At 34.6% G+C, this 19,548-nt stretch overlaps 1 protein-coding gene across 1 annotated transcript in view; it reads right to left on the bottom strand.

Moving 5' to 3' along the window:
* Cfap47 (cilia and flagella associated protein 47) overlaps positions 1-19,548 on the bottom strand; it is a 421,187-nt gene that overhangs the window by 129,512 nt on the left and 272,127 nt on the right. Inside the window, exons 46-49 of the mRNA XM_077107522.1 lie at positions 14,365-14,561; positions 12,197-12,340; positions 11,443-11,616; positions 2,356-2,467 (exon numbers count right to left, since the gene is read on the bottom strand). Coding sequence (XP_076963637.1) covers positions 2,356-2,467; positions 11,443-11,616; positions 12,197-12,340; positions 14,365-14,561 — 627 coding nt within the window. The remainder of the gene's footprint in view (positions 1-2,355; positions 2,468-11,442; positions 11,617-12,196; positions 12,341-14,364; positions 14,562-19,548) is intronic.

The following is a 19,548-nucleotide window of genomic DNA, read 5'->3' as shown; positions in this document are numbered from 1 at the left end:
TTCTGATGTCTTATGCATTAAAGAGTATCTTAACTATATCTGATTAGTGAAAATAAGTACTGAAATTTTATGATCTTACAAAACCTGACAAAAATCAATGAAACAATTATACAAGGAAAAGGCATGTCAAATCTAATCAGGCAATTTTTTCTTAGGTTCATTTCAACAACTTAGAGATCTTTTCATGGACCAGGGGCTTTAGTTGACACATTCATAAACATTCCCAATTCAATGATGTTCCACAGTTTGTGGTTTCTTTTATGTTCCTTCTCACGAGTAACATAACTGGCTGCTTTCTATAGAACATGAAATTGATATTCATTATGTTTTATGAAAAAGAATCATGAAAATTTGAATGACATGATGCTTTTACAAAAGGCTAGTTAAAATTGTAAACCTAAGGAAGATCCACCACCAACAATTAAGATATATCATAGATCATTAAAATTAAAATTGAAATAAATTTTTCTTGAATCCAATTTATATCTTCTGGATTACCTAAAAAATGGCAAAATGTGACTTCACTGACATGCTTGGAAATAGGGTCATTATAGCTCAAATGTACCTACCAGGCGATTTATTCATAGACTTTATAAAGCTCATTATCTCAAAAAGTAGTGGGAAGATTTCAGAAAATGCTAAGCACTGTTGCTATGTTGACATTTGAGGTTAAGCACATTAAAAGGCAGAGAGTGGGAATGGGTATGTAGATTCTTCTTACACATTGCATTCTGTCACAGCTGTAGGAACTGGAGCATTGTGGTTGCTATTCTGAAATTTCCCTTCTGCTTGCTAATAACATTGGCATTTAGAATACTCTCTGTACTTTCTGCTTTGCAGCATCTTCCTATACCTTCTATGCTAGATGTAGATCCTTTCCTCAAATAGTCTTTGTTGAAGTACACAGGGATAAGAGGCTAGTACTTCCATGGAGCACAAGAAAACTTCTAGGTGTATGTTTTCTACACTTCTAAAGTTGTATCTAGTTACCTCCATTTTAATAATTTCCTTAGTAGATTCCATCTTTCAATGGATTTAATTCTCTCCCAATTAGGAAAACCATTTCCTTTGATGAATCATAGCTCTTTAGTTCTAGCTATTTATCTTCTATCACATCTTATCTTCCTCCCTTCAAAAGCTTGTAAGAATACCTATCACCCCATTTCCAGGCAAGTAATTCTGTTCAGGAACCTTTTGGAAAACTTGTATAAATGAATGCTCTATTAGAGATAAAGTAAGAAAATTTCACACATACCAAGTCTTTAAACTATTTTCAAAATATCAATTATGTTCATATAGATGTTTTATAAGACACAACTCTGTAAACAGACATTCTCATAAAATATCATTCAGTTTGTACATTTATAGAACTATTTGAATGTGTTTATCAAATTTTAAACATAAATACTGTTAACTACTTCTAAAAATTGTTGACAAGTAAAATTGAATAAATGATAAGGATAATACAGCACTACCACTTTGGAAAGCAGTATGAAGTTTCCACCCAGCTATCCCTCTCCTTTAGATTTATCCAGAAGAACTATAATCAGCATGCTACAGTGATAAATGCAGCACAATCCACAATAACCAAGTTACAAAAGCAGTCTAGGTATCTGTCAATAGATGAATGGATAAAGAAAATGTGGTATATATACACAATAGAGTTCTACTCATCCATGAAGAAAAATGAAATTGTGTCATTTGCTGGTAAATAGTTGGAAATGGAGAACATCATAATAAGTGAAATAATCCAGATTCAGAAAGTCAAGAGCTGAATGTTTTCTCTCAAACGTGGAAGCTAGAGGGAAGTAAGGAATTTTAAAAAGGGGATCTTATGAAAATGGAAGGCAGATCAGTAGAGGAGAGATGGGGGCCCAAGAAGGAGGGAGGAGGAAAAAGAGAGGGGAAGATCTGAGGAATGAAGTTGATCAAATTATGTTATGTGCATTTCAATTTTATATATACCTATAATGCATCAATTTAAAAAAATAAATAAATAGAAGAAGACCAATAGAGAAGAGGAAAGGGATCAAAGCATAAGAGGAGGGGAGAGAAAAAGAAGATACTATGTATTGAAATGGAGAAAAATGTTACATGCATTTATGAATATGTCAAAATGAGCTTCACTATTATGTATAACAGAGATGCACTAACAAAAAATTAAAAAGATAATCTAGAACCAGGCATAAAATAAATGACCTAAAGGTCAGATTGTTTAGAAAGCTAATTACAGAAATGCAAAACTAAATCTCACTCTGAGACATTTAGAAAGGAAAATATAAATTATAATTAAAATTCTTATCATATTTCCATCTAGTGTGAGCAATAATAATATTTTATTAATGGATTTGATACCTTTGAATACACCACGTTTCCAAGGGCACACATGTAGAATATATGGAACTGAATTATCAGGGTCTATAGTGATATATGGATTTCCCCACACTATTGGTAGATCTGATGATACCTAAAAAAGAGAATTGAAAAATAAGAATTATATAATTTTTTATGTTTTAATATGTTATACTGTCGTGTTCTTCATGACTAAAACACTCAAGGTCACTCCAGGGGAACTGGGCTGCATGAAATAACCACACAAGAGACAGTGATACCTTTTTCTTCGGGGTCCTGTGACGGCTCCTCTGACCTTAGGGGTCCGCAGAAAGAGAGAGAGCCATTTGTTGAACCCTTTTATTGGGGAGAAGCCATTCAAATGAGGCAAGGGGTCAGAGGTTTCAGGGGGTTGAGTCTAGCTTTGTGATGTCTGCTGTCAGCAGATTGACTGACATCTAGGAAGGCCACAAACAAAAGCAGAGCAAGAGAAGGGGACACACAAAGGGCGTTTCCATGGAACATTCTATCCCAAACAGGGCAAAGGGGTAATATCACAAAGAAACAGGTAAGCATAGCTCAATCCATGGGATGACATGCCTACGTCTGAAGATGCTTCCTCAAACTTCTGGGACCAAGGCAATGTCCAAGTCACTATGAGATGTAGTAACGATCAAAGCCTCTCCACTCCGGGAAGGAGAATATGAATCATTCAGATTGGTTCCTCACATTATACTACATGAAATTAGTGTGACAAACTAAAATGTAGAACTATTTAAAATTTAATTTGAATACTTCCATTAAAATTATTCACTTTTAAAAGAAAAACAATCACAAAAATCTCATATATAGTGGAAAAAAATCTGAGAAGAGACTTATTAAAAAATAGAATAAAGGAAATTATTCTTACAGAAAACCAATGTTTATTTTGTACTGCTACTTTTATCAAGGTCATTGATGCTTAGAAAATATAAATATCCTTTATAGGCCATGCACAAATTATGTATGGATTAATTCTAGAAATCTACATTCATACATAATATGTGCCTACTAAAGTCCCTGCTTAGCTACTAGCTCAGTAGTCAGCAATGATTTGTCACAGGTTCTTTAAATGCCCTGAACCAATAAGTGTTCTACCCATTGCAAAGGAACACCATATATATGTTGTGGTATACCATCAGCATTGAGGTAGTTTAAAACTCAGTTGTAGCTTTAAATTCCATTTCAAGACGTACATTTATGTCAGCCAGAGGCAAAATACTTGGATGCCCTCATATCTTTCTTGAACATGCACACACATATATATGCACATACAATGCACATATATATGATCTGCTTGACCCACAGGATATTTCAGAGGTTTTAAATTTTCCTAGTGGTATTTCATGTTCCAGATACTCCTTTCAAGTTTTGAACCAAACTCTTATTGTTTGCTACTGTTACTGCAGTCTCTGGATACTGTAATTTGAACAATTGTTGTTGAAGATTTTTTGACAAATACTCTAAACATAGGATTCTTTGATCAAATAAAACTCTGAGACAAGTTAAATGAGATAATACCTTGCTAATGAGATGTTTCCAGGAAACTTTGAGAAAAGTCAAATATTCAGATTGTGATCCATACACAATCTGCCTATTTTCTTGTTTGAAAGGCCTCTGGTTTTAACTACTACTATAGTTGTTAAGATTGCAGAGCTGAGGGAGATAGGAGTAGATCAAGCTAAAAGCCACAAATCATTCTACTTTCACCATGATTTAGAGGTTTTTTTTAAAATAAAAATTTACTTAGATTGTTTTACTTCTTTAATTTCCAGATTTCTAAAAAAATTGATTTTGACAATTTTTGCCAGTGTTACCACTACTTTAAAGAAATAGGTTTACACAACTCCTTGCACCACATTTTTGGAAATCCCTCATTGCTTCTCTTTCTTATTGTGTAATTATTTTCTACTACTTTTTTTGGTTTGATCACATTCCATAGCATTTTACCTATATGTCAACTAGGCTTTCTAAATTTTTATTTTCTCTATCATATTGTTAGTCTCAATCTTCTATTTCAAACTGTTCTTGTAGGAATAAGATAAAATGCATATTTTAAAAATATAAAATGGAGATTTACTCAGCCATAAACAAGAATGAAAGTATGTTATTTGCTAGAAAATCGCTGGTACTGGAGAACATCATGCTGAGTGAAATAAGCCAGACTCAGAAAGTCAAGGTTATCTCTTTTATGTGGAAGCTAGAGAGATGGGAAAAAAAGACAAGATAAATAATAATCAAGAAATGTCAGGTAAACAATATAGAATGATATACAATAAAAGGTAAAGAGTGTTAGAAGGCAGGTTAACAGTGTCAAACATTACAGGGATCTTGAGGCAGATAACTTGGGAAGGGAACTGCTCAAAGTCATAAATGAACTCAGATGTAGTGATTGTTAACAGAGTATAGGAGCCACAAATGGACTGCCATGAAATAAAAAGTGATCATATAAATACTGTTCTTTCAAACAGTTTAGCAATTATTGAAAATAAAGAGGATAGTAACTGAAGAAGGAATATGATTAGAGGGAAATTTTCTTTCATAATGGAAAAAAATAAGAATATAGGTTAAAGGAAATAATTTAACAAAGTTAAAAATATTGGAAGATGAAAAAGAAAAGGAAATAAAGTGAATAGGCCTTTGAATGCATAGAAGTTAACTGCATTTTACAGATGGTGGATTAGAAGCATTTAAGTGGCTCCCCAAAAAACAAGTATATAATGAAACCACACACTATGAAGATTCTCAGTCTACCCCTTCTCTTAGAAGCAACTCAATTGTTCATCAGTAGAATTCACATCAAAATACAAACAACAAGGGGCTGGGGTTATAGCTCAGTTGGTAGAGTTCTTGCCTCACATGCACAAGGCCCTGGGTTCAAGCCCCAGCACCACAAAAACAAACAAACAAACAAAAAAAACCAAGTAATAATCCCAAATATTATGAGTGGAAAAAATAGCAAATTGGCTATGCAAATGAATCATCATTTTGGTACATATACCTTAACATTTATGGTAACTTTCTAATTAATGAAGGTGCCCTGCCCTCTCTATATATCTTGGTGGGGGAAGGTACTGGGGATTGAACCCAGGGGAGCTTAACCACTGAATCATATCCCAAACCTTTATGTGTATATGTGTGTGTGTGTATGTATATGTGTGTGTGTGTGTGTGTATATATATATATATATATATATATATATATATAGGGGGGGACAGGGTCTATCTAATTTGGTTAAGGCTTTGCTAAATTGCTGAGGCTGGCTTTGAATTTGTAATCCTCCTGCCTCAGCCTCCGGAGTTGCTGGGATTACTAGCATGCAACACAATACGGGGCAAAGAATGGTGATATTTTATCTATTGATAATAACCATATGCACAAAACATTCTGAGGTCATAGATAATGTTTCTCTTCTTTTGTAATTGTTAGAGCTATTTAAATATAGACATGTAAAAATATTGGCAAATTTGGAATATATGAACAATATTATTAATATTTTAATCAACTAATATTTCATTGCTTTAACATTTAATATCTAATTACAGAAATATATTCACTGCAATTTTATACTCTGAAAATAATACAAGTCTTTAGGAGTTCTTAAGCCCAAATTATTGTATCAAGATTTTCAAGTAGTGAAAAGCTTCTGATGGGAGAGAAATCAAGGTATCAGGGCTCTGTCCTGTCTGCTCATGTGGCTTTGATGATCTAAAACACCTAAACTCTAGTCAGGCACAGTGGTGCACACCTGTAATTCCAGCAACTCAGGAGGCTGAGGCAGGATGCTCACAAGTTTGAGGCCATCCTCAGGAACTTAGCAAATCCATTTCAAATTAAAAAGGGTTGGGAATGTAGCTCAGTGGTAAAACACCTCTAAGTTCAATCCTCAGTACCAAATAAATAAATAAAAACCTAGACTCATAATCATCATCCCTTATTCTATTTCAGCAAGATTGGGGGTTAAACTGTTCTTCCTTTTTAGTTCCTTTTCTCTGGTATCAACGTGACTTAGTATTCAATGATTTTAAATAGCATTGACACTACCTGTGTAAAACCATCTATGACATGCTTTATGAAAAATGGTAAAAGAGTAAATATTCAAATAAACTAATGTACTATTCCCATTAAAGTTAAGTACTTTTTTTAACCAATGTTGGGTCTATATTAATTAGATTTTTTTTCTTTTTGTTTTTCTACCATTGATCTAAAATTGATAAATATGAATTGCATGTATTTAAGGTGTATAATGTGAGGATTTGATATACATGGATAATGTGAAATTATTACCACAATCAAGTCAATTAATATATCCATCACCTCATACTATATAACATGATTATAACACACTATATAAAATTATTAATTAGAGTTAGTTACCCTATGTACATTAATTTCCCCCAAATTATTCTTTGTATACTTGAAAGTATACACTCTTTGACCAACATCTTCCCATCTCCTCTAGCCCCCAGGCTCTGGCTTATTTCACTTAATGTGATGTTCTCCAAGTTATCCATGTTGTTGCAAGTGACAAGATTTCTTTCTTTATATGGCTAAATAATATCTCATTACAATGCACACATGCACATGCACATGCACATGCGCACACACCATATATTGTGCACCCATTCATCCATTGATGGGCATTTAGATTTTTTTCTATATCTTGGCTGTTGTGAATAATGCTACAATGAACATGGAAATGGAATTATTTCAAATACTGGCTTCATTTCCAATGGAATCAATGGAATCATTGCCAAAGCAATCTTTAGAACGAAGAACAAGTTTGGAGGCATCACAGTTCCTGATTTCAAATTACATTACATACCCAAAGTAATCAAAATAGTATGGTGCCAGTATGGGAACACACATATGGACCAATTGATCAGAAAAAAAGACTCAGAAATAAACTCACATATATAGGGCTAGCTAAACTTTGACAAGGGTGCTAAAGATATACAATGGAGAAAGGACAGTTGTGCACAAAAGTTTACTTGAAATGGATTAAAGACTTAGGTATAAGACCTGAACCTGTAAAACTCTTAGAAGAAAGTATAGGGGAAATTTTCCTTGACATTATTCTTAGTAATGATTTTCTGCATATAACACTAAAAGCAGGGCCCCAAAAGAAAACAAACAAATGGAGCCACATCGAATTTTAAAAGCTTATACATAACAAAGGAAATAATAAGATGACAAAGCAACCTATAAACTGGAAGAAAAATATTTGGAAGTCATACTGATTAGGGTATAATATACAAAATATATAAGGAACGCAGTAGTTCAATAGCAAAAAGCCAAGTAACTTAATTAATTACAAAGGACCTGAATAGACATTTTTTCCAAAGAAGACATGATTACCAGGCATATTTTTTAAAGTTCTAAACATGCCTTTTCACTAAGTTGACCCCTAAAGCAAGAAGGACACTCTTGTACCTCTCAAGGCGGAAGCCAAAGAAAAGGGTTCAAAGGCCAAAAGACAGTGCTGAAATATATCTACAGCTATAAAGAAAAGATCACTGTATTACGCATTTTCTGGCTGTCTAAGATATTGTGGCTCCTGAGGCAGTCCAAATATCCTGGGAATAGCACCCTGAGGAGGAACAAGATTGACCACTATGTCATTATCAACATACTTATATTTATAACCACCAAACCAAACACATATCCTGTGACACTGATGGGTCCAAGGTCAATAATCAAATCTGGTCTAATGGATCTAAGAAGGTATAATCTTTGACTGACTCCAGATTATGATGCTTTGGATGTTGCCAACAAAAATGGCATCATATGAACTTAGTGCAGCAAGCTACTTCTAAATATACTTTTTTTTTAACCATAAAAAGTATACAAAATCAGCCAGGCATAGTGACTCATGCCTATAATCCCAGCAGCTCCTGAGGCTGAGGCAAGAGGATTGCAAATTCAAAGCCAGCCTCAGCAAAATCAAGGCCCTAAGCAACTCAGTGAGACCCTGTCTCTAAATAAAATACAAAATAGGGCAGGGGATGTGGCTTAGTGGGTAAACACCCATGGGTTCAACCCCTCGTACAAAAAAAGTACACAAAATCAATAATCCTCAAGGAAAGGCAAATAAAAATCACAAATAGGTATCACTCCACACCTGTTAAGATGGATACTATCAACAAGACAGGAGATAACAAGTGTTTGTGAATATGTGGGGGGAAAGGAAATATTTTATGCTATTGGTGGGAATGTAAATTAGTACAGCCATTATGGAAAACAATATGGAAGTTCCTCAAAAAATTAAAAATAGAATTACTATGTGATTTAGCAATCATATTTCTGTACAATATTATTTCAGTATTATTTGTGTAATAAAGTGATGAAAAAATCACAGTTACTGTTGCCTATGATAATAATTTTATTAATTCCACTTTTATAATTAATCAGACAGTATAGTTAATATAGCATACGTATTAGTTTTTAAAGTCACATCATTTTAAAAGTTCAATGATTATGAAAAATAAAATTAAATAAAAATATCATCTCTGTCATGAAAACAAAACAAAATAACCAATGTTAAGAAATTGTTCTGTAATTTGGTTTCATCAAATTTTTGACAGGATTCCTTGCTCATTAGTAAATTCTGGAAGTAGAAAAGAAGTGGTGCAAAAATCATGTTTTCTTTATTTATAGCCAATCCAAATAGTCATGAATTTTTCCCTTTCCCTTCCTTTCCCTTCCTTTCCCTTCCTTTCCCTTCCTTTCCCTTCCTTTCCCTTCCTTTCCCTTCCTTTCCCTTCCTTTCCCTTCCTTTCCCTTCCTTTCCCTTCCTTTCCCTTCCTTTCCCTTCCTTTCCCTTCCCTTCCTTTCCCTTCCTTTCCCTTCCTTTCCCTTCCTTTCCCTTCCTTTCCCTTCCTTTCCCTTCCTTTCCCTTCCTTTCCCTTCCTTTCCCTTCCTTTCCCTTCCTTTCCCTTCCTTTCCCTTCCTTTCCCTTCCTTTCCCTTCCTTTCCCTTCCTTTCCCTTCCTTTCCCTTCCCTTCCCTTCCCTTCCCTTCCCTTCCCTTCCCTTCCCTTCCCTTCCCTTCCCTTCCCTTCCCTTCCCTTCCCTTCCCTTCCCTTCCCTTCCCTTCCCTTCCCTTCCCTTCCCTTCCCTTCCTTTCCCTTCCTTTCCCTTCCTTTCCCTTCCTTTCCCTTCCTTTCCCTTCCTTTCCCTTCCTTTCCCTTCCTTTCCCTTCCTTTCCCTTCCTTTCCCTTCCTTTCCCTTCCTTTCCCTTCCTTTCCCTTCCTTTCCCTTCCTTTCCCTTCCTTTCCCTTCCTTTCCCTTCCTTTCCCTTCCTTTCCCTTCCTTTCCCTTCCTTTCCCTTCCTTTCCCTTCCTTTCCCTTCCTTTCCCTTCCTTTCCCTTCCTTTCCCTTCCTTTCCCTTCCTTTCCCTTCCTTTCCCTTCCTTTCCCTTCCTTTCCCTTCCTTTCCCTTCCTTTCCCTTCCTTTCCCTTCCTTTCCCTTCCTTTCCCTTCCTTTCCCTTCCTTTCCCTTCCTTTCCCTTCCTTTCCCTTCCTTTCCCTTCCTTTCCCTTCCCTTCCCTTCCCTTCCCTTCCCTTCCCTTCCCTTCCCTTCCCTTCCCTTCCCTTCCCTTCCCTTCCCTTCCCTTCCCTTCCCTTCCCTTCCCTTCCCTTCCCTTCCTTCCTTCCTTCCTCTTAACTTCCCTTCCTTTCCCTCCTCCACCCTTCCCTCCAGGTTCTTCCATCTTTTTTTTATTTGTTTCCACCTTTCTTTCCTTTTTTTTCTTTCTTCTAAATTCCACATGTTATTTTTATCTATTCATTATACACTATTATGTATGTGATAAATACTATGTTTTATGCCAGGTATAAAAATGTGGGTAAGATTGCCTTGTTCTCACAATGTATCATCTGGTGAGAAACTGTAAATAGGTAATAGCAATATGAAGTAATAGGTATGATGGTAAGGCATAACAAAAACTCTGTAGTGGCAGAAGACTGTTATCCAGGTTTATGAATAGGGAAAAGTTCTTGGAAAAAGTAGACTTTTAACCTTATAAGAGAGAATGACAAAGTGTTAGATACAGATAAATGGAAGATAGGAATTTGGGCAGAGAGTTCTAGGCAGCAGAAAAAGGAAATACTATTGATAAAGGATTAAGTTTGTTGGAGATACAGGTGCCAAGAGATGAAATTAATTAAACATTATGATGAGCAAAGACAAGCCACTGAAGTAGGACTTGATCCTGAAGGTCAGAGAAGACATTGAAGGGTTTTAGCTGGGAATGAGAGGAAGAGAATTTCATTTAGAATATTCACTTCATTTATAATTCAGAAAGGAAAGAGAAAACCTAGGTACATATGTTTTAAGATTATAAAAAAAAAAGTAGAAGACAAGCCCAGAGTTTCCAAACTTCTACAGACCCTTCTAAAACTGAATTCAGGTACCTAGAATGGGTAAATAGTTGATGTTTCTTTTGAGGAATATATTGGACACATATTTTGTAGATAAAAGTGAAGGCAGCAATTTCTTCTTTCTTTCTTTCTCTCTTTTTTGGACTGAGGATTAAACAGAGGGTCTTGCACATGATGAACATACACCCAGTTCAGAGAATTTTATTTAGGGAATAGTATAAACAAATCAATGGAGGAGGGCAAAGTACAAAATCTTCATAAAATATAAGTATAAGAGCAACTATGTACTTCTTCGCATTTCAACTATTATTCATATTGGTAAACGATAGGATAGACTGTGCCTACAGATTGCACATCCAAAATTTTAAGGTTATTTCTAAAGTTGTTTGAAAACATCCTTTGTTATCATGCACCATTTCTTCAAGCAAAAATACATGTGACTCAAACAAGTGGTTTTTAATATATTTTATGATTATATTCAAATACTTAAGTATGAATCTTGTTTGGTGCTAATTGGAATTAAAATGAGTAGTTGTAAACTAATAAAAGGTAGAATTGTAAACATCTCCATAAATATCATTATTTTACCTGATTAAATAAAGTGTTTAAAATTTTTCATGTAATTATTATTTTAATAATAATTCAATACACATTCAGAATAAAATATTTTCAAATTAAAAAAAAAAACCTTACCTTAAATGTTATGATAGTCCTTGTATAATTAGGCACCATTATGGATTTATTTGTCACATTCCCCACTTCACAATCAACACTGATGTGTTCTAAGGCCAGTGGTTTTTTTCCAATCCCTTTTATGTCAAAGATGTGCTCCATACCATCTACTTCATTTTGTAGAATAAGTTTACCCTATGATGAACCAGCCAAAATCAGCACTACAAGTCACAGTTCAATGTCAAACAACTTCAGCAATCCTATTCATCTTGAGTCTAATTAATAAAATGAGCTTCTGAGGAAATGTTAGCCATTGACTTTTCCAACTCATGTATAAATGCTTCTACTGAACAAATGAACTACTGGTGAAAAACTTTTTATTTCTCTCTACTTTCTATAAATTATAGAATTTATATAGGCATTCTCACGTATAGCAATTATATGCATGTTTACTTCCTTGTAAAAAAAAATATTCTTAAGAAAAAATTTTCTGAGGTCTGAATTTCCTTAATGACTAAGAACAAAAGAAGTGATGATTTTACATTGTTCATGGTGTTGTGTAAAAATAACCCAGACATAAGTACTGATAATAGCATTTGACTTTCACAATATTTATCCCTTAAATAAAAGTATTAAAGTTTCAAGCAAAAAAATTATCAAATTTGTAGAAAATACAAACTGTCTGAAAAATTTTTTATTACCAATTAAATAGACTAATATCACACATTGTTCATGTACATATTAATAATGGGGAAAAGAATCAGTAAATTCATACCATAATCTCACATTCCAAAATAGGTTTAAATGTGAGAGGGTATTGCACGGTTTCACCTGGTCCAACATATAAAATAGGAGGTCCATAAAACCATTCTCCTTCTATGTTAACTTGACATTTCCATTCAGTTTTTGTCTTATTATTCTAAAACATAAAACAAAGAGGTACAAAAATATCAGAAGGATGATGCTGATGAAGTTCAATTATATATTAATTCTTGGTACTTTTAATAAAAGTGTATATTGTATTTTTGTTATATTTCCTAAGAATCATATTTTGAAAATCATATTGTTAAGAATGACTATGAAAAATGTGAACAAAAGGCACAAGGAGGACTGCATGTTCTTTTTTTGTCACATAGAAACATTGTTTGATAGGCCTAACCAAGGATCATTGAATATAGAGACATATTCCTTTGTTGGACTTACTACTGTTAAATGGCAAAATTGTGTTGGAGGACACAAATTTATGCCTAATTTAGGAAAATAAATGGTGTTCTGTTAGATTTCTTAGATAACAAAGATTACATATCTCAACAGAACAGATTTTTGTGTTTTCATCTGACTTTTGTTATGTCTTTAATAATTAAACAACCAAAAACCAATTTATCATGCTGAAAACCCAAAGTTCCTTACAATTACATTATCTACTTCAATGCTGGATTGTCACTTTGACTAATAGGTAGCCAAGTTGCAGCCAGCCATTTTTTTCTGTATCCATGAACTCATTTAGTCAAATGTTAAAATCACAACAGAATTTGGAGCAAAGTGATCTGAGATTCCACAATTCAGCTTGGAGAAGTCAGGAGCCACAGTTTTTAGTTAGAGATTTAATGATAGGTTAAAGATATTAGAGTTGATTTTTGAAGCAAAAAGTGATTGATCATGTAACATTGGCCCACTTTATACTTTGAATATAGCCCTTGCTGCTCTGCCATTAAAATGGACATGTTTCTTTCTCTTCCTCTCCCCCTGCCCCAACATAATCTCTCCCCCTCCCTAATTTCAGGGGAAACAGGATTACCTTTCCTCCCCATTTTAAGCAGATTTATCTATCTTTGGGTACTCACTCACCATATAGGAAGGAAATAATCCAGACTTTGGGGATGGTACCAGAAGATCTCAGAAATGACTGTCTCCCAAATTAACAAGTGAATTACATCTCTAACAGAGAACAGGTGGAATATAGCCTTTGAATCACTCCTATAAAAGCCCCCTGTTCCTGCTGATGGGCAGAATCACAGCCTTTGGGATAGGAGTCCCCCGTGCTTCTCCTTTGCCAGCAAAGCAATGAAACCTCTTTTTCCTTTATCTCAAAACCATGTCATCCTTATTGGGTTAGCATCAGGGACAAAGACCAAGTTTTCAGCAACAATCAGGTGATAACATTTACATTTAGAAAGAAACTCTAACATAAATGAGGAGAAAGAATTGGCAAAAGATAGTAAAACTAATCTGTAGTAATTCAAGTTGGGAGACCTGAGGGATATTTACTGAGGCAGTCATACCTCAATAAAACCCCAAAATATGCTACTTTGAAAATTGTTTCTTTAGAATATTTTAAGATAGCTGTTGTGAGTATGAAAACCCCAAATATTCTACCCTGAAGATTATTTCTTCGGAATATTTCATGATAGCTATTCTGAGAAACTGAAGACATAATTAAGTCTGAAAGACTGCCCTTTTATAAAATAAATTTACATCTATAAAGAAAATAAACAGTAGATGCATGCAGAGGCTTTTCTGTCTGTTTTCTTATTTCTTCCTAGGAAAGATCTTTTGACAGGAAGTAGAGGTTGGGAGTCTGACACCTGGATCAGAAAGATTAAGACAAGTGGATTAAGACCTGGGAGAATTTATTTACATAATAAGACAATCCTTCTTCCCTGTGCACCCCTACCCCTCAACCTGAGTCAAGCACTGCCTCCCTTCTTCCTAGAAGCCCAAATTCCAATCCTTTTGTTTAGCTTCTACAACTATCTTTTCCATCTTTTACATTGTGTAGAGTTCTCTTATTCCTGAATGTTAATAAATTCATGTTTTCCCTGCTAATTTCTTTATTGTCAGTTAATTTTATAGAGTAATAGTATAAAACTTTTAGAGAAAAAAAGTAAATTTAAAACTCTACACAGAAATGAAGACAAGTGTTTTAAAAAAGTTTGCACTTACTATTGGAATATTCTGAACAAGGGGTTCAAATGCTGGTGTCTGGAACTCAAATTTGGCCTCTGGATATTCTTCATTTACCACACCTTCAACGCAATAGAGACGTACATCATACCTTGATGTCAACAAAATTTTACAAGGGTAGCGGCCAGGACTGAGAGGAGCAAATCGTAAAGGAATTGAAACACATCCATCAGCAGCTGTCAAAATAATTTTAAAATAGTTCAGTCATTTTAAACGGCATAATTCCTAAATTTCATTTTGATAAGTAGTAATATTATTTTTAAATTGCCTCGTACAACTTAGAATAGACTACATTTTACTAAAGAAATACACCACACCTAAATCTCCAGGGCTTATAATGCAAGTTTATTTATGAATGAGAGAATATATCTTGTATAAATTGGAGGACAGTCTGCTCCATAAGTTCACTCAGGGCCCCATGCTTAAAAAGATACTACTGTCTTGCTGCTGTATTATCAGGATCAACTCTGTACATTGGTGGACAGATCAGAGGAGAGGAATCTGCTCAAAGGCTCTTCAGTGCTTAGCCCCAAATTAATATATATTACATTATAATTATATGCGTGTGTATGTAAATAAAATCATACTTCATGTTTGAGTTGCAGGAAGAAAGATAATTGGGTGGGTGGGCAAGTGGCCAGGATCCAGCCATCCTGTGCTGTCATTTTCTAGTGCAAAACTCTGAGGAGTCCATATAAGTTCAAAAAACTTGGTCTTCCAGGTTGGTATACAGTTCTTTTTGTCAAGGGGAAATAATAAAATGTTTTCTACCTAAAAGTATGTTCATTTGATTTATGATTTCAAAAATTTAGACAGGTGGTAGGTATGTGGGCTTCCATTTGTAATTTTGAATTGGGTATTGTAGATGTTAGGGACAAGCAGGATCTGTCCCTTCCAGTCTTACCCTACTCAGGTGTAGATTATTTGGGCCTTAGCTTTTCATTTCATTTTACCCCCTTTTTCCAAATGGAAAGGGAAGGGGAGTAGAGATGGGAGTTAATATACTAAAAATGAGTAACCAACACTAACTGAATGCCTACTAAATGAGAACTTTCCATATATCCCCATGTGATACCCACAACCATATTGAAAAGATACATATTACCTATAATATACAAATAGGACACCTGACATTCACTGGGGTCAAGTGAATTACTCAAGGTTACATAATTTGAGAATACGGTGAGTAGTTGAAGAGATGTTTGACAAATCTCATAAAATAATGAAAATAAGGGGTTTTTGTTGTTTTCTTGTTCGGCAAAGGGTAAAATCCAGGACCTTGGAAATGCTAGGCAACTGTTCTACATGGAGCTATACCCCTAACCTTTGCTACTCTTTCTTTACAGGTGATATTTACAACCGTAGCAGTTGCCACAATTCTATAGTTAAAGATAACCAAATATATTTAATTTACCAGATTATAGTTACTAAAAGAAAATAAATGAGTATGAAGAATATCTTGAAAGAATACTTAATTTTATATAATTTGGAATATTGGAAATAATTAGTGTGATCTACATATCTGCAAATAACCCATAAAAATGTACAGTGCTCAACTCCTAGAGTTGTTCATGGTTGAGACAATAAGTCAATACTGCACTTTTGGTCACCTATCACTGCAGAAATATCCTCAAAGTTGGTGGTTTGAACAACAAACTTAATTGCTCATGGTTCTTTGGAGTAAGCTTATATGGGACAGCTTTTCTATTCCATGTGGTACTGGATAGGTATCAGTGTATCATAGTTAGGTATTCTGTCCATGAGCTCTCTAATCTTTTATGAGCTGCATCCAAATTTTTTTCTCTTTTTTTCCACATTCAACAAAAATTTAAATTAATTAATTAATTTATTTTAATTAGGTATATATAACAGCAGAATAAATTTTGATTCATTTTATCTTTCCACATTTAAAAAAAATTTGTTGTTGTAGATGGATAGAATGTCTTTATTTTATTTGTTTATTTTTATGTGGTGCTGAGGATTGAACCCAGTACCTCACATGTGCAAGGTAAGCACTCTGCCACTGAGCTACAGCCCCAGCCCATCTTTCCACATTTTTTTTGGTACATTACAGGTGTACATAAGGATGGGATTTGTTGTTGCATATTCATACTTGCACAGAATAATTGCATATTCATACTTGCACAGAATATAACAATATAATTTCGCCAATATCACTCCCCAGCATTGACTTCCCTCTTCCTCCTGCCACTATGGTCCTTTTCCCTGTACTGATCTTTCTTTGATTTTCATGATATAACCTCATCACCTTCCTTTTCCTAACTCCCACATATGAGAGAAAACATACAACCCTTGACCTTCTCAGTTTGGCTTATTTCATTTAACATAATGGTCTCAAGTTCCATCCATTCGCATGAAAATGACAGAATTTCATTTTTCTTTATGGATGAACAAAACTCCATTGTGTGTGTGTGTGTACACACACACCACATTTTATTTATCCATTTATTTGTTGATAGACACCTAGGCTGGTTCCATAGTTTGGCTGTTGTGAATTGTGCAGCTATAAAAATGGGTATGAATGTATCTTTACAGTTTGATGACTTTCATTGTTTAGGATAAAGACCAAGGATTGGTGCAGTTGAGTCATATGGTGATTCTATGCCTAGCCTTTTGAGGAACCTCCACACTGATTTCCATAATAGTTGTAGTAATTTATAATCCAACCAATAGTATAAAGCTGTTTATTTTTCTCCACATCCTCTTTAGCATTTATTATTGTTTGTATTCTTCATGACTACCATTCTGTCTGGTGTGAGGTTAAATTTCAGTGTAGTTTTGTTTTGCATTTCCTAATTACCAGCAATGTTAAATTTTTTTCATATATTTGTTGGTAATTTGTATTTATTCTTTTGAGAAGTACCTGTTTAATTCATTTGCCCATCTATTAACTGGGTTATTTGAAGTTTTTCGAGTTCTGTCAGAAGAGTAGCTAGCAAAGATTTTCTCCCATTCTGTAGGTTCTATCTTCACATTTATAATTGTTTCCTTTGCTGTGCAGAAGCTTTTCAATTTGATGTTGTCCCATTTAATAACTCCTGGCATTATTTCCTGAGCTTTAGGGTTCCTACTGAGAAAGTCTATGCCTATATCTGAAGTGTTGATCCTACATTTCACCTAGAGTTGCATACTTTCTGGTTTAATTCCTGGTCTTCAATCCATTTTGAGTTGATTTTTATGCAGGGTGAGAGATAAAGATCTAGTTTCATTCTTCTACATATGGATGACCAGTTTTCTGGGCAGCCTTTGTTAAAAATGCTGTCTTATCTCCAATGTATCTCTTTGTAGTTGGAGATGGACATCATGCCTTTATTTTATTTGTTTATTTTTATGTGGTGCTAAAGATAGAACCCAGTGCCTTACAATTCCTTGGCAAGTGCTCTGCTGCTGAGCTACAGCCCCAGCCCCAAACTTTTATTCATTTTTAAAAATTTTTTTTGCAGTACTGGGTACTGAACCCAGGGCCTTGCAGATGCTAGGCAAACACTCTATGACTGAGCCACTTCCCCAGTATGCTTAACTACCTTATCTTAACTGCAAAGGAAAATACAAATGTGAAACTATCTGGTAATATGAAAATGGTGAAATCAATCTCAGAATTAATTTTGTTTTCTAGTTGGGTTTCTCACATTTTTGTTTTTGAAACTAGGGATTGAATCCAGAGGTGCTTTACCTCTGGGCTACATCCCCAGTCCTTTTCACTTTTTACTTATTTATTTAGTTTATTTGGGGGGGGGATACCAGGGATTGAACTCAGGAGAACTTGACCACTGAGCCACATCCCCAGCCCTATTTTGTATTTTATTTAGAGACAAGATCTTAGTGAGTTAATTAGCACCTTGCCTTTGCTGAGGCTGGCTTTGAATTTGCAATCCTCCTGCCTCAGCCTCTGGAGCTTCTGGGATTACAGGAATGCACCACTATGCCCAGCCTTCATCTTTTATTTTGTGACAAGGTCTCACTAAGTTTTGGAGGGTCTTGCTAAATTGCTGAGGATGGCCTTGAACTATGATGTTCCTGCCTTGGCTCCATGTCACTGGGATTGCCAGGGCTCCAGGCTGTCATTTACATTTTGTGACCTTGGCAAACAAAGTATTTTTTTAGAAGTTCTTAATCAGCTTACATTAATGAGTGGTATTTGAGCAATAACTTTCTAACACTATTTTTTAACTTAGAGATACTCAGAACTGTATCTTACACATAATCCCAACATATAAAATATGTGAAGCTGGGGTTTATGTGGTTGAAGCAAAATGAGAGCCAGAAGCTCCCATTAATTGAAGTAGATTCCTAATAGACAAACCAAAGCACTTGAAAAGAATTTGAAGAATACAATTTGATTAACTCATTTTTTATTTTTCCTGTTCTAATTTGCCATGATTATATGAAAACATATCAAATATGTGGAAGAGATTAAGTAATATAGTAAATTGCTCATTCTCTCCTATAGTTAAGCTTTAGGTATATTATTAGCAAACAATAATCACAAGCTCTCATTTCAGAAAATGAGCTAACAAGAGTAAATAATCCCTGGGCAGGATAATGTACACCTATAATCCCAGTGACTGTGGAGGCTGATGCAAGAGGACTGCCAAATTTGAGGCCAGCCTGGGAAATTTGGTGAGACCCTATCCCAAATTAAAATATAAACAGGGCTGGGAATGTAGCTCAGTGGTAGAGTGTAGCTGGGTTCATTCCCTAGTATAACACCCGCCCCCCCCCCACACACACCTACACACACACCCACACATACATACATACACACAGTAGTTATATTCATCATATGTTAACTTATATAAATAAAATTTTAAAATATTAATTATAAATAAATATATGAATGATTATATTTTCAGGGATTTTTTTTTTTTGGTTGACCTACAACTGGAAAGTGTTTTTCTATTTTATATATATATATATTTAAAAACTACATTCATTACAATTTTCCCTGTTTTATTACTTTATTATATTATTAAAGGCACATGAGAATCTGCCTCACAAATACTCTGGTGAAGCAAATAATATGTTAACAACTGCTCATTACTGAGTTTCCTCATTTAATAATAAAAGCATGAAATATGATCATAGACTCCGTGTGAAAATAAAAGGATCCAACAACTAAAAATTTTACAGTATGTTTGATTT

This window comes from Callospermophilus lateralis, chromosome X (genome assembly GCF_048772815.1).
Source record: "Callospermophilus lateralis isolate mCalLat2 chromosome X, mCalLat2.hap1, whole genome shotgun sequence".
Lineage (NCBI taxonomy): Eukaryota > Metazoa > Chordata > Mammalia > Rodentia > Sciuridae > Callospermophilus > Callospermophilus lateralis.
This window is presented reverse-complemented; position numbering and strand designations above follow the sequence as displayed.